The 13,318-nt window shown below is 36.6% G+C and overlaps 1 protein-coding gene across 1 annotated transcript in view; it reads left to right on the top strand.

Annotated features, from left to right (window-relative positions):
• The first annotated feature begins 4,875 nt into the window (after positions 1-4,875).
• Positions 4,876-13,318, top strand: part of KLB (klotho beta) — a 34,495-nt gene continuing 26,052 nt past the window's right edge. Inside the window, exon 1 of the mRNA XM_019962602.2 lies at positions 4,876-5,732. Within this exon, the coding sequence (XP_019818161.2) occupies positions 4,995-5,732 (738 nt within the window). The 5' untranslated portion in view covers positions 4,876-4,994. The remainder of the gene's footprint in view (positions 5,733-13,318) is intronic.

Below are 13,318 nucleotides of genomic sequence, written 5' to 3' on the forward strand. Positions count from 1 at the left end.
GGTATATTTATTATAATTGATAATCTAATATTGATATATTATTACTAACTAAAGTTTATACTTTATATTGAGATTCACTCTTTATGTTGTACATTCTATACGTTTTGATTAACGGGCTCAATATTACAAGATCCTACAGAATACTTATTTCACTGCCCTAAAAATCCCCTGCAATCCACTTATTCACGCTTTCCTCTCCCCGGTACCTGGCAACCAATAATCTTTTTACAGCTTATCATATAGTTTGGATCATATAGTATGTAGCCATTTCAGATTCATTCCTTTCACTTAGTAATGTGCATTTAAGGCTCCTCTATGTCTTTTCCAAGCTTGATAGCTCATTTCCTATCACTGAATAATATTCCATTTACCACAGCTTTGTTTACCCATTCACTGAATGACATCACTTTCAATTTTGGGCAATTATGGATAAAGCTTCTACAAATATTTATGTGCATGTTTTTGTGTGGACATAAATTTTTACTTCATTTGGGGAAATACCAAGAAATGGTGTGATATATTACCGAATGCAATATGGTAAAAAATGTGGGTTGTTGTTATTGTTGTTTAGTTGCTAAGTCACGTCTGACTCTTGTGACCCCATGGACTGCAGCCCACCACACTTCTCTGTCCATGGGATTTCCCAGGCAAGAATACCAGAGTGGGTTGCCATTTCCTTCTTCAGAAGGTCTTCCGATCCAAAGATCAAACCCATGTCTCCTGCACTGCAGGCAGATTTATTACCAATGAACCAGGGAAGCCAAAAATGTGGGTATTTTCTTATAATTCTAAGTATTGGTTATAGTTTTTATTACATCATTATAATCATACTGATTATTCATTTTATTGCCTGGATTTTTTTCACTTTTTTTTATCTTCAATATTTTAATGTTACTACATATTCTTTGAAAACGTTAATGATAAACATTTCATCAAATGGACATTTCATGCTTTAGGTAATTATTCCCCTATGAATGAATCGTTAAATTATTTCTAATTTCCTTCTGTCATAAATAATGCTGCTATAAAAATATTTGCACACACAGCATTTTATATATTTTTAATTACTTTATTATACTTCAGAGATCACTAGATTCAAAGATAGAATAAAATCTAAGATTCATGAAATATTAAAAATTGTTTTCCATGAGTATTGTGCAAGTTTATATTCTAATCAGCAATGTCTTACAACCTCATTAATGTTGATTTTTATTACTTAGGTATATTTTTGATAATTTTATAAAGAAAATATTGTATAGTAATTTTTGTAAGTGCTTTTAATTACCAGTCATTAAAAGTTTTTCAGTAGCTACACAGTTACAATTTCCTCTCTTGTATATTTTTTACTCATGTAGTTTACCCATTTATTTATTTTTCTTATTGATTTGCAATGAATTACTTATATAATAAAAAGTTGGCCATTAGCTTTCTAGATTTGCTCATTTTTCAAGTTTGTTATTAGCTTTTCAATTTTTTATTTTTTCAAATATTTTAATTATAAATTATGTATGCTCAAATATATGTATCATCCTATAAACCATATGTTTATATAATTTCATTTTTACTTCTGTTTCCTTCTAGATTTCTGTGGGACCATGTGGCTTATGGGATCTTAGTTCCACGACCAAGGATTGAACCTGAGCCCTCAGCAATGAAAGTGTAGAGTCCTAACCACTGGACTGCCAGGAAATTCCCAATGTATATATATTTTTTATTGTGGTAGAATACATATAACATAAAATTTACCATCTTAAATTTCTGTGGCTGTATATTTTTGAAATAAATATATTTATGAGGTTCTGAATTATTACATTAAAAAATTTTTTAGTAATCATTTCATAATATATACATATGTCAAATCATTATTTGTACACCTTAAACTAAAACAATGTTATATATCACTTGTGTGCATATGTGCTCAGTTGCTCATTCATATTTGACTCTTTGTAACACTTTGAACTGTATCCCACCAGACTCCTCTGTCCATGGAATTTCCCAGGCAAGAATACTGGAGTGGGTTGCCATTTCCTACTCCAGGGGATCTTCCTCATCCAGGGATCAAACCTGCATCTCCTACATCTCTTGCATTGGCAGGTGGATTCTTTACCACTACGCCATATGGGAAGCCCTATATGTCAATTTTGTCTCAAGACCTAGGAAATTTTAATTTTAAAATAGGGAACTAATTGCATCAACTCCATTCATTTAACAGACAATGATTAAGCATTTACTCTGATAAGATAAAAATTTAAATAAGAGATATTCTTACAGTCTAGTAAGAGAGACAAACAGTTCTGGGATTACATGATAAATGCAGTGATAGAGGTATGCATAGTCTATCATTGCTACATTCCTTCATTCAACACAAGTTTAGGCCCCAGATATTCAATAGGGAACCAAACAGTAATGGCTCTTGTTTTTGTTTATTTTATTTTTATTTTTATTTTTTTTTAAAGAGACACAACTAGGCCCGACCGCCACCGCCGCCGTCGCCTCCGTGACGCGCTCCTTGACCCTGGCTCTTGTTTTTAAAAGACAGAGATTACAGTCAAACAAAAGATACAGATAAATGTAGTCTATGTTAAGTGTCATAACAGCGAAAACATGGGCTGCCATGGAAACACAGAGAATATTCATTTAAATCAAATCAGAGTGGCTATTTTTCCTCCTGACCTGCCTGAGGATCAGCTTCCATCATGAATGTCACTGTAACCATCTGGACCAGGAAGTTCATGACCAAACCACTGCCTCAGTAGAAACAAATGTCCTTCACCCTGGGGACACAGCAGTGCCTAAGACAGAAAGTCAGGAAAAACTAGCTAAAATGTATAAAACCACACCAGATGTCATCTTGGTATTTGGACTAAGAACCCATTTTATGGTGACAAGACAGTTGATTTACAATTCCTTGGATTACATCCCCAAAAATGAACCCAGACACAGACCTGCAAGATGTGGCCTGTATGAAAAGCATACCTCAGGAAAACAGCCAAAGGAATGCAGGCACAGGATGAAGTCAGGACTGTAAGGCCAATGGTGACACTGGCAAAAAGCGAGCTGGAGCCTGGACAACAGGTGGAATAGGTTCTACAGATGGGGTGACTTTACCTGCAGTGACTGAAGATTTTTTTCAGGAGAGGGCCAATAAGCTAAAACCTTCTTAAAATCTAAATTTAAAAATAAATAATATAAGGAGGTGACGAGTCCACCTGACGATGCAGGTAGGTACAGATTCAATCCCTGATCTGGGAAGATCCCACATGCCGCAGAGCAAATAAGCCTGTGTGCCACAACTACTGAAGCCCGCGCACTGGAGAGCCTGGGCTCCACACCAAAAGAAGCTGCTCCAGGGAGAAGTCCGTGGCTGCAACTAGAGAGTAGTCCCTGCTCGCCACAACTAGAGAAAAGCCCAAGCAACAGCAAAGACCCAGCACAGCCAAAAATAAATTAATAAACAAAATAATTTTAAAAAATAAAATCCAATGGGGGAGTCAGAAAGGCTGTCCAGAAGACGTACTGAAGTTTTGAAGAACGGGTAGACCAGAGCTAACTGAAGCGGGGAGAGCACATCTATGCAGAGAGCACACAGACCAAGGCACAGGGGTGGGGCAACGGGCGTGTGCATAGCTCATTAAAGGCTTTTACCGCTGCAGGGAAGGGGGTTGCGTGTGGTTAATGGATGAGAAATGAAGCTAGACATGTAGGCAGGAGCCAGAACTTAGTGTCTTCTATGCTAAATCCTTGCACCACTTTCTGAATAATCATCACTTTTCACATAGAAGTAAGAGTGGTGTCCATTGAGCACTTACTATGTGTGTCTATTCAAAGTGCTTTACATGTATTATCTCACAATAATTCAGGCAGTTGATACTACTATTATGCCTTATTGTACATGAAAAGAAACTGAGGTGCAGAAAGCTGAAAAACTTGTCCTCAGCCACACAACTGTTAAACTCAGGCAGTCTAACTGTAGAGGCCAAACCATTAACCACTCTGCCTCTCACTAGTATGTAATGCTTCAAATTTTTAAAATTTTAACTAATGACCAAATAACCAGGGTCATTTGGAGGCTATAGGTTCTGTACAATACTTATTTATACTTATTCTTATTCCAGACAATGCTCTTTAAATTTTTCTTTATGTTTTCATATCTGAAGGTAGTACACAGCATCACTATTTTTTCAGGTTTTTTTTTGTAATTATTGTGTATTTATTCTTTAAGTGAATTTCCACAATAATTTTGTTGAACTAAAATTTGGGATCAGAGGACTTTGGTGAAAAGTGAATTAAATGTATAAATTAAGTTGGAAATTATTCAATGTTTCCACCCAGAAAGTGCTGTATATTTCTTCCTTCATTTTTTAATTTATAAATGCATTTTAAAATTTTTCTTAAAATAAAACAGTAGTTAATAAGATTATTCTTAAATGTGTTGTAATTTTCATGAACATATAATATCTTATGTTTTCTAATTCTTTATTATTGGCATATAGGAATGCTGTTTATTTGTCCATAAAATTGCTTTTTCTGAAATGCGAAACATAAATTTACCACTCAAAACCTACAAAAATAGAAAAGGTATACACTTTACTCAATAATGTCCAAAACAGCCAGAAAAGATTTGCATCACTATGAAAGGCGACAGAGAAACTATGGCATTTTCTTCCTTGTTTATATATAAGTTACACATTTGAACTATTTGTCACTGATGCATTTCCATATAATTTTTCCAATAATAAGAGAGAAGGCAACATGCTGGTGAGTGCAATAGAGCCACCTCCCTCAAATTACGTTGCTCTCCCTGACCCATCCTAAGTCTCACAGTTCAAGCTAATCATTGACAGAGCTTTACAATCACAAGCTTTTTTACTGAAGCGTTGATAAGACAGTCGAGCAGTTAGTGGCAAATGAAGCCAGGCTGTGCGGCATGATCTCCAGGGAATGAATGGATTTTCTTCAGCACCGATGAAAGAAACATACGCTATAGGAAAACAATGTCCAGCGGGGGACTGCAAAGATCTGTCATCCTGTCAGCGTTTATCCTCCTACGAGCTGTTACTGGATTCTCTGGAGACGGAAGAACTATATGGTCTAAAAATCCTAATTTCAGTCCGGTAAATGAAAGTCAGCTGTTTCTCTATGACACTTTTCCTAAAAACTTTTTCTGGGGCGTTGGGACTGGAGCATTTCAAGTGGAAGGAAATTGGAAGGCAGACGGAAAAGGACCTTCTATATGGGATCACTTCATCCATACTCACCTTAAAAATGTCAACAGCATGAATAGTTCCAGTGACAGTTACATTTTTCTGGAAAAGGACTTATCAGCCCTGGATTTTATAGGTGTTTCTTTCTATCAATTTTCAATTTCCTGGCCAAGGCTTTTCCCGGGTGGAATAGTATCAGCTGTCAACGCAAAAGGTCTCCAGTATTACGATACTCTTCTCAATGCTCTGGTACTTAGAAACATTGAACCTATAGTTACTTTATATCATTGGGATTTGCCTTTGGCACTCCAGGAAAAATATGGGGGGTGGAAAAATGAAACCATAATAGATTTCTTCAATGACTATGCCACATACTGTTTCCAGACATTTGGGGACCGTGTCAAATATTGGATTACAATTCACAACCCATATCTAGTCGCTTGGCATGGGTATGGGACTGGTATCCACGCTCCTGGAGAGAAGGGAAATTTAGCAGCTGTCTACACCGTGGGACACAACCTGATCAAGGTACTGTACAGCTGACTTCATAGTATACTTTCAGAATATAAAGAGCAGGAGTTTAAAAGAAACTATGAAAATGTGTTTCATTTAAATAACTTTTTATTGAAATCAGCTCAACTAATTTTAGTCTAATTCACAAGTTCTATCCTCAGATTTCATACTTAAGGTAGAGCATGTTTTATTTACCTAAGCTAATATTACTGTATTAACCCAATTATTTTCCTTAAATATTGCACTTTTTAAATTAACTATTCTTAAATCTACAGCTATACATCAGAAAGAATATGAGTTTACTTTCATTCTGTGGAAAGCCAGTCCTTCATAAATTTAATTGTTGAAACCCTTTTTCTGACCATATGCAACCAATTCAGAACTTAATGTTAAGGCATGACCATTTCAAACATGTATTTGTTGTTGATATTGCTATTCTTAGTGATATTTAGCAATAATGAGGTAGATAAATGTTAGCTAACTGATAAATCACATTAAATGCAAGAATTGAAATAAATGTATTCCACAGTTGATTTTGTGTTACATGGCAGAAAAGATGAGACTATTTGTTCTAGGAGTTAAAATTAAACTAGTAATATAACAACTGGAAAGAAAATGCTCTACTAAGTGTTTTAAAGGAGTATATTTCAAAACCTAGAGTTTATGTTGGGAAATGCTAAAATGATTAAAAGAATAGTGAAGTGTAAGCAAAATAATAGCTAATATTTATTGAGAGCTTATTATTTACCACAAATGACATTAAGCATATTATATGTATTATCATATTTAATCCTCATAATAACCTTATGAACTAGGTCCTTTATTGTCCCCATTTTAAAGATGAGGAAACTGAAGCTTAGTGAGATTAAATAAGTTGCCCACGGTTACAGAGTAAAATGAGCTGTTGTGACCATGGAATTTATAAATTACAACATTATTAAACACAGAATATCTATATTAAGAATATTTTTAAAAGAGCAATCTTTCAGGAATTTTCAAGAGTTCTGTCTTACTTTGAGGCTAATATCTAGAATCAGGCTTCACTTTTTAATCTAAATGGTTTACTTGGAAAAAATAAATTACTCTGGACACCTGCTACATTTTGAAAATGAAAAAAGCTTTACTAGTAGGGTTTCATAATGTGCTAGGAGAAGTAATTTGATGTTTTAATAATCAAATGTTAAATATATAGAAACAGAAAAATGTATAGGAACATAAAATTACTCCATGTCTAAATTTTCACATACAAAAATACCTGTTAACCCTTCTTTCCTTTTTGAAATTTTTGGATTATTATACATGTGAATTGCACTATGTTTCAGTCACATGTGCCCTTGCAGTTCAGTCAACATATTGCATTACAATCTCAAGGTCATTTATGTATCTTTGACTGTACATGTATACAAAACAAATATTAATGTATGGGTATACTGTGATTTGGCAAATAGACCTCAAAGGGGAGAAAGCATACAGCTATTAACTATGAAGATTATGCATATATATTTTAGAAAAATATTCCTTTTATTTAGTTCTTTAAATTATTAAAATAATACATGCTTGTGTAAATTGGAATACAAGGTGAAAGTTAAATTTATCCCTCCCTCTGCATCTGATAATCCCAAACTCAAGGAAACTACTGTTAGTAGTATCTCATATAGTCTTTATAAAGCTTTCTATGCAAATATACACATGTGCATATATGCTTATTTAACCTTTTTATAAAGAAAAATATTCTAAATTGTTAAAAAGTTTTTGGTCACCTACCTGGAAAAATGTTAACAATCATGAAGAATATGTTTCAGTGGTTAATTTAAAGCCCTAAAAACTATCTGATAAAAACACACAGAAAAAAAGTTTTAATTAACAAATAGATACTGTTTCCAAACTTATTCTATCAAAGCTATATTTTCAGATATTTTTCATTTTCCTCTAATTTGAAATAAACTCTGTCTTTAACATAAAATTAGATAGTAAGATAAATTTAATTGTTTAAAATAAAAGGATTACATTTTAATTATTTTCCAAATAATTACTTTTATCCCTTTAAGTTTCTAAATCACTGACCTACATAAGGAGCATGAGGGGTCCCTTGCAATCAGTCAGAAAGTGAAATCTACTGCATAACCCAGTGACTTATAGCACCAGAGAGAAATCTCGCAATAGTTTGACAGCCTAGGGTGAACTAGATTTTCTCATTTACCCCCTCTCTCGCCTTCCTTTAACATAGAAAAGATTCATTTGATATTTTATGTTGCAATGAAGTATTTCTCCCTTATTATGCCAACTTGTGACCCAGAAGAAGCATTTCTTTAGGCTTAGTTTTTTGTCCAAGAACATTTATTGAGTTAAAAAAAAAACTAATATAAAACTAAATTCATAAGTCATTTATAGACTACTTTATTCCCCAGTCCTCAGATACTGAAAAGATTTCACAGTGGCTCTTTGTAGCCTTTCTAGTTCCTGGATGATGTTGAAAACACCAGCTCAGTCTTAAATGTTCTGGTTTGCAGGAAACCTGAATGGTCTAGCCAGTCCTGAGACTGACCTTGAATCTAGATTTCACTTTACTGAATATCTGGGGATTACCTTAGAGAAAGCTAAGTCTCAGGTAAAAATCTGCCACAATGATACCTACTAATAGATGCTCCACTCTGAGTTTTTAACATCTGGACACAAAGAGGGTGCATTCTTTGGCCTTGACCATCTCTAAGCACTGTAATCATAGCTTTAAATATTTTCTATGATTTTTACAACAACCTTCCCAGGTACCTATTATCATCTCTGTTTGTACAATGACATTTCAAGCATCATGTCACTCCTTTACATAAAATCCATTAGTGGCTTTCCAAAGTTTTAGGAATGAAGTCCCAAGTTTTCACAAGATCTTCAAGACACAACCCCAGCCTCCATTTCCTCCCTCCTGGCCACACTCCTGTCCCCATCAGTAACACTAACCCCTAGTACTCTACACTCCGTAATAACGCACTACTAGGAGTGCTTTGTGAAAGGGAAACTCGCCCAGTCGTGTCCGACTCTTTGTGACCCCATGAACTGTAGCTCACCAGGCTCCTTTGTCCATGGGATTCTCCAGGCAAGAATACTGGAATGGGTAGCCGTTCCCTTCTCCAAGGGATCTTCCTGACCCAGGGGTCGAACTCAGGTCTCTCGTATCACGGGCAGATCCTTTATTGTCTGAGCCACCCCGGAAGCCCAAGAGGGTCTTAATTTTAGGCTACTATTCCTCTCCACGGAGAAGGAAATGGCAACCCACTCCAGTACTCTTGCCTGGAAAATTCCATGGATGGAGGAGCCTGGTGGGCTACAGTCCATAGGGTCGCAAAGAGTCGGACACGACTGAGCGACTTCACTTCACTTAACTTAGTCCTCTTCACGAAGCCTCTGTGCGTGCGAGCTAAGTCTGCTGCTGCTGCTGCTACGTCGCTTCAGTCGTGTCCGACTCTGTGCGACCCCATAGACAGCAGCCCACCAGGCTCCCTGGAGAAGGCAATGGCACCCCACTCCAGTACTCTTGCCTGAAAAATCCCATGGACGGAGGAGCCTGGTAGGCTGCAGTCCATGGGGTCGCTAAGAGTCGGACACAACTGAGCGACTTCACTTTGACTTTTCACTTTCATGCGTTGGAGAAGGAAATGGCAACCCACTCCAGTGTTCTTGCCTGGAGAATCCCAGGGACGGGGGAGCCTGGTGGGCTGTCATCTCTGGGGTCGCACAGAGTTGGACATGACTGAAGCAACTTAGCAGCAGCACCAGGCTCCCCCGTCCCTGGGATCCTCCAGGCAAGAACACTGGAGTGGGTTGCCATTTCCTTCCCCAATAAATAAAAGTGAAAAGTGAAAATGAAGTTGCTCAGTCGTGTCCGACTCTTAGCGACCCCATGGACTGCAGCCTACCAGGCTCCTCCGTCCATGGGATTTTCCAAGCAAGAGTACTGGAGTGGGGTGCCATTGCCTTCTTCGCGTGCTAAGTCTACTAGCGCTCTATCCAGCTAGAATGTCTTTCTAACTCCCTGCTTTATCCATCTAATGTCCTTCAAGACTCAATTTCGGCAGCCTCCACTTCTAAGTTCTCGACTCATCAGAGTTAGTGCCCCTCCTGAAGGTTCCCATAATAAGACATGTTTGCTTCTATCACAGCACTCTTTTCATGTCGTATTTTTCCATCTCCCTCGACCAGCCTGAGAGTTCTTTGCAAGGGGAGACTGTGTTTGATGTGTTTTACGTTTCCAGCACCTAACACAGAATATTAGGTACATGCTAGGTATTAAAGGAGAAGGCAATGGCACCCCACTCCAGTACTCTTGCCTGGAAAATCCCATGGAGGGAGGAACCTGGTAGGCTGCAGTCCATGGGGTCGCCGAGGGTCGGACCCGACTGAGCGACTTCCCTTTCACTTTTCACTTTTATGCATTGGAGAAGGAAATGGCAACCCACTCTAGTGTTCTTGCCTGGAGAATCCCAGGGAAGGGGGAGCCTGGTGGGCTGCCGTCTATGGGGTCACACAGAGTCGCACATGACTGAAGCGACTTAGCAGCAGCAGCTAGGTATTAATACTGTGGAATGAATGGTTTGGAATTTCTATCTTATACCTTGTAATCAAAGAACCAACCACAGGTTCAAAATTCGTATTTCATTGCATTCTAGCTAATTCTTGAAACATTGCTTATATTTATTCAGTGGTGTGTTTTATAAGTTAGGATTCTTGGTTGCAAGAGACAGAAACCTAACTCAAGTTGACTTAAGTAAAAATGAGCAATTTCCTGTAACCAAATCACAGGGATGAATGGACCCAGTAACTAGGACACCCTCACAAGCCCTTTATCTTAGTCTCTCTTGTTCATTTCTTCTTGTGGGTTTGCTCCATACTCTCCTTTGTAGAGGAAAGAGTTCTCTGTCCCAAAATCAGGTTTTAAAATCCCAGAGACAAGATTCTAGCCTGTTTGGCCTATGCACGCATGCCTCACAGCAGCAAAGCACCAAGTTTTCATGTGAATAAAGTCAGTAATGGTATCTGTTTTTATTCTATCTGTAAATCAACAAATATGCAAAATAATTTAAATATATGAATTTTACTCCCCTCCCCCACCTTAAAGTGAAATATTTGAGAGCCTCTGAGTAAATACACAGGGAGGTGGGGGATAGGAGGTTGCTCATAAGATGGTAACTCCTTCAGTTTATTACACCACTAAATACTGCCAGCTTCTATGATAGTTCTGATCATTTCATGGCTTTAAGTTACTGTCTGTCATAGATGTGTACTGTTTACATAATACCAGGATTTCTTAACCTGGGTGCTGTTGACATATTGGGCCAAATAATTCTTCCTCCTCATGAGCTGTCCCGTGCTTTGTAGGATGTTTAGCAGCATTCCTGGCCTCTATCCCCTAGATGACAGTGGCATGCTTGTCCCCAGGGTTACAACCAAAATTGTCTCCAGACATTACTGAATGTCCCCTGGAGTTGAGGGGGGATGCAAAATTTCTCCCCCTTCCCTCTCTTGAAAACCACTGACTTAAAGTTATAAATTGTCAACTGGTTAAAGATGTGAAGCGTAAAGAACAGCAACTTTGAAATACAATCAATATGAGGGACATACAGTTGTCTCAGTTTTACAAAATCACCTCAAGGAGATTTTCACCAGACTCGTTAAGTCCCATACACAGACCCTAATTTATAGCATATCAGGATGTTTTTGGAGAACAAATGATGCTTTAAAAAATATTAAATGAGAAAATAACATTGATGATTGTATCTAGTTTGGCTTTTCACACATTGGGAATAAAGACTGTTCCTACTAGTTTTGTGCTATTTGTAAAATACTTGAAAGAGTTGCCCCAACCCATTTCTCTTATATAGTTATTTATGAACAAAACAATAAACTTAATTTTTGCACACTTGTTCTTTTTTAAGAGTAAAATTCAAGAATTCAGACAAAATGTTATAGAAGCAATATTATAAATGTATTAATATTTATCCATTTTTGATGCCATAACTTTGTGTTTCAGAAAGCATTACTTCGTGGTGGCTTTTTGCTGGCTTGTTTGTATACCCAAGTACCACGTGTATTATTAATTATTTTTTCTTTAAAAATATTTATTTTGAGGGGAGTCTCCTGGGGGTCTAATGGTTAGGATTTGGTGTTTTCACTGCCATGGCCCAGGGTTCAATCCCTGGCTGGGTAACTGAAATCCCATAAGATGATTGGCCAGAAAAAAAGAAAGTGAAAAAAAGTTTACTTTGAAAGGATATCTTATATCCTATTCTATATGAAAGACCAGTATTTTCTAATATCCTTAAATATTGACATTTAAAATTAAAAAATGTTCATCTTTGTTATGCCCAATATCACATTCCATACAAAAAGATATAGATGTACCAGCCTTGGAAAACCATAATGAATATTATTCTGTATTTGAGTATATATTCAGTGGGATTCCCTTGTGGCTCAGAGGGTGAAGACTCTGCCTGCAATGCAGGAGACCTGAGTTTGATCCATGAGTCAGGAAGATTCCCTGGAGAAGAAAATGGCACCCCACTCCAGTATTTTTGCCTGGAAAATCCCATGGATGGAGGAGCCTGGCAGGCTACTGTCCACAGGGTCGAAAAGAATCAGTCACGAGTGACTTCACTTTCACTTTTCACTTTTTTCAGTCCTAATACCAAACACAGTGTGTCATTTAAAAATGTGTCATAAAATACATTTTATTATGTAGTTAAAATAATTTTAGAAACATAAAACTATTCATTAAATGGGAAAATGCCAATATTTATCTTTATGTACAAGTATTTTAAATATTCATATTTTATTTTCTGAATATTTTTAATTTATTTGAAATAAACTTTTCCGTACAATCTTTAATGAAATAGAATTACATAAAAGAAAATATAGGTCAATACTTGTTTGTATACCACACACAAATGATGAAATGATATCTTTAAATTCCTCAGGGGCTCAAGAGATTGCTTAATACTGTGAAAGAGGCTTTCAGGACAAGATATGTTGGGAAACTCTACTTGAGGTCAAGGCCTCACCAGTTTGTTCCTGAGCCTGGAATACAACTTGATTTATGCCCTATTTTTCCACCTCTTTGAGGAACTCTGTCTTGGCATTTATTGGCGTCACTCCCTCAGAGAAGGTCACACAAGGCTGCATATGTATTAGGTATTCAATAAATAATTCAATTGATTATTTTTTATTTAAGGAAAATCTGCTTTGCCCCAGAAAGGATTTAAAATTGTAATTGCATAAAAGTGGCTTCAGACGCACACACACACACACCAAGCCAGATACTGGCATAAACATATTGTCTTTTCAGAACATGCAAATTCATTGTGTATACCTGCTTCTATTAAAAAGTTTACATTGAAAGCCCATCTCAAAACAAGGTACAGAATGTTGACAGCTCTTAAAACTGAGTGATGTGTTTTCAGGGGTCATTATACTATCCTTTCTACCTTTATGTGTTATGACAATTTTCACAATTAAAAGCAAAAAATAAAAAAAATAAAAATAAAAGCAAAAAATACATAAAGAGAGATTATTTTGTATTTTGAAAAGAAAACAGTCATCTTTACATAGTACGC

The sequence above is a fragment of the Bos indicus genome, chromosome 6, assembly GCF_029378745.1.
Source record: "Bos indicus isolate NIAB-ARS_2022 breed Sahiwal x Tharparkar chromosome 6, NIAB-ARS_B.indTharparkar_mat_pri_1.0, whole genome shotgun sequence".
NCBI classification, from domain to species: domain Eukaryota; kingdom Metazoa; phylum Chordata; class Mammalia; order Artiodactyla; family Bovidae; genus Bos; species Bos indicus.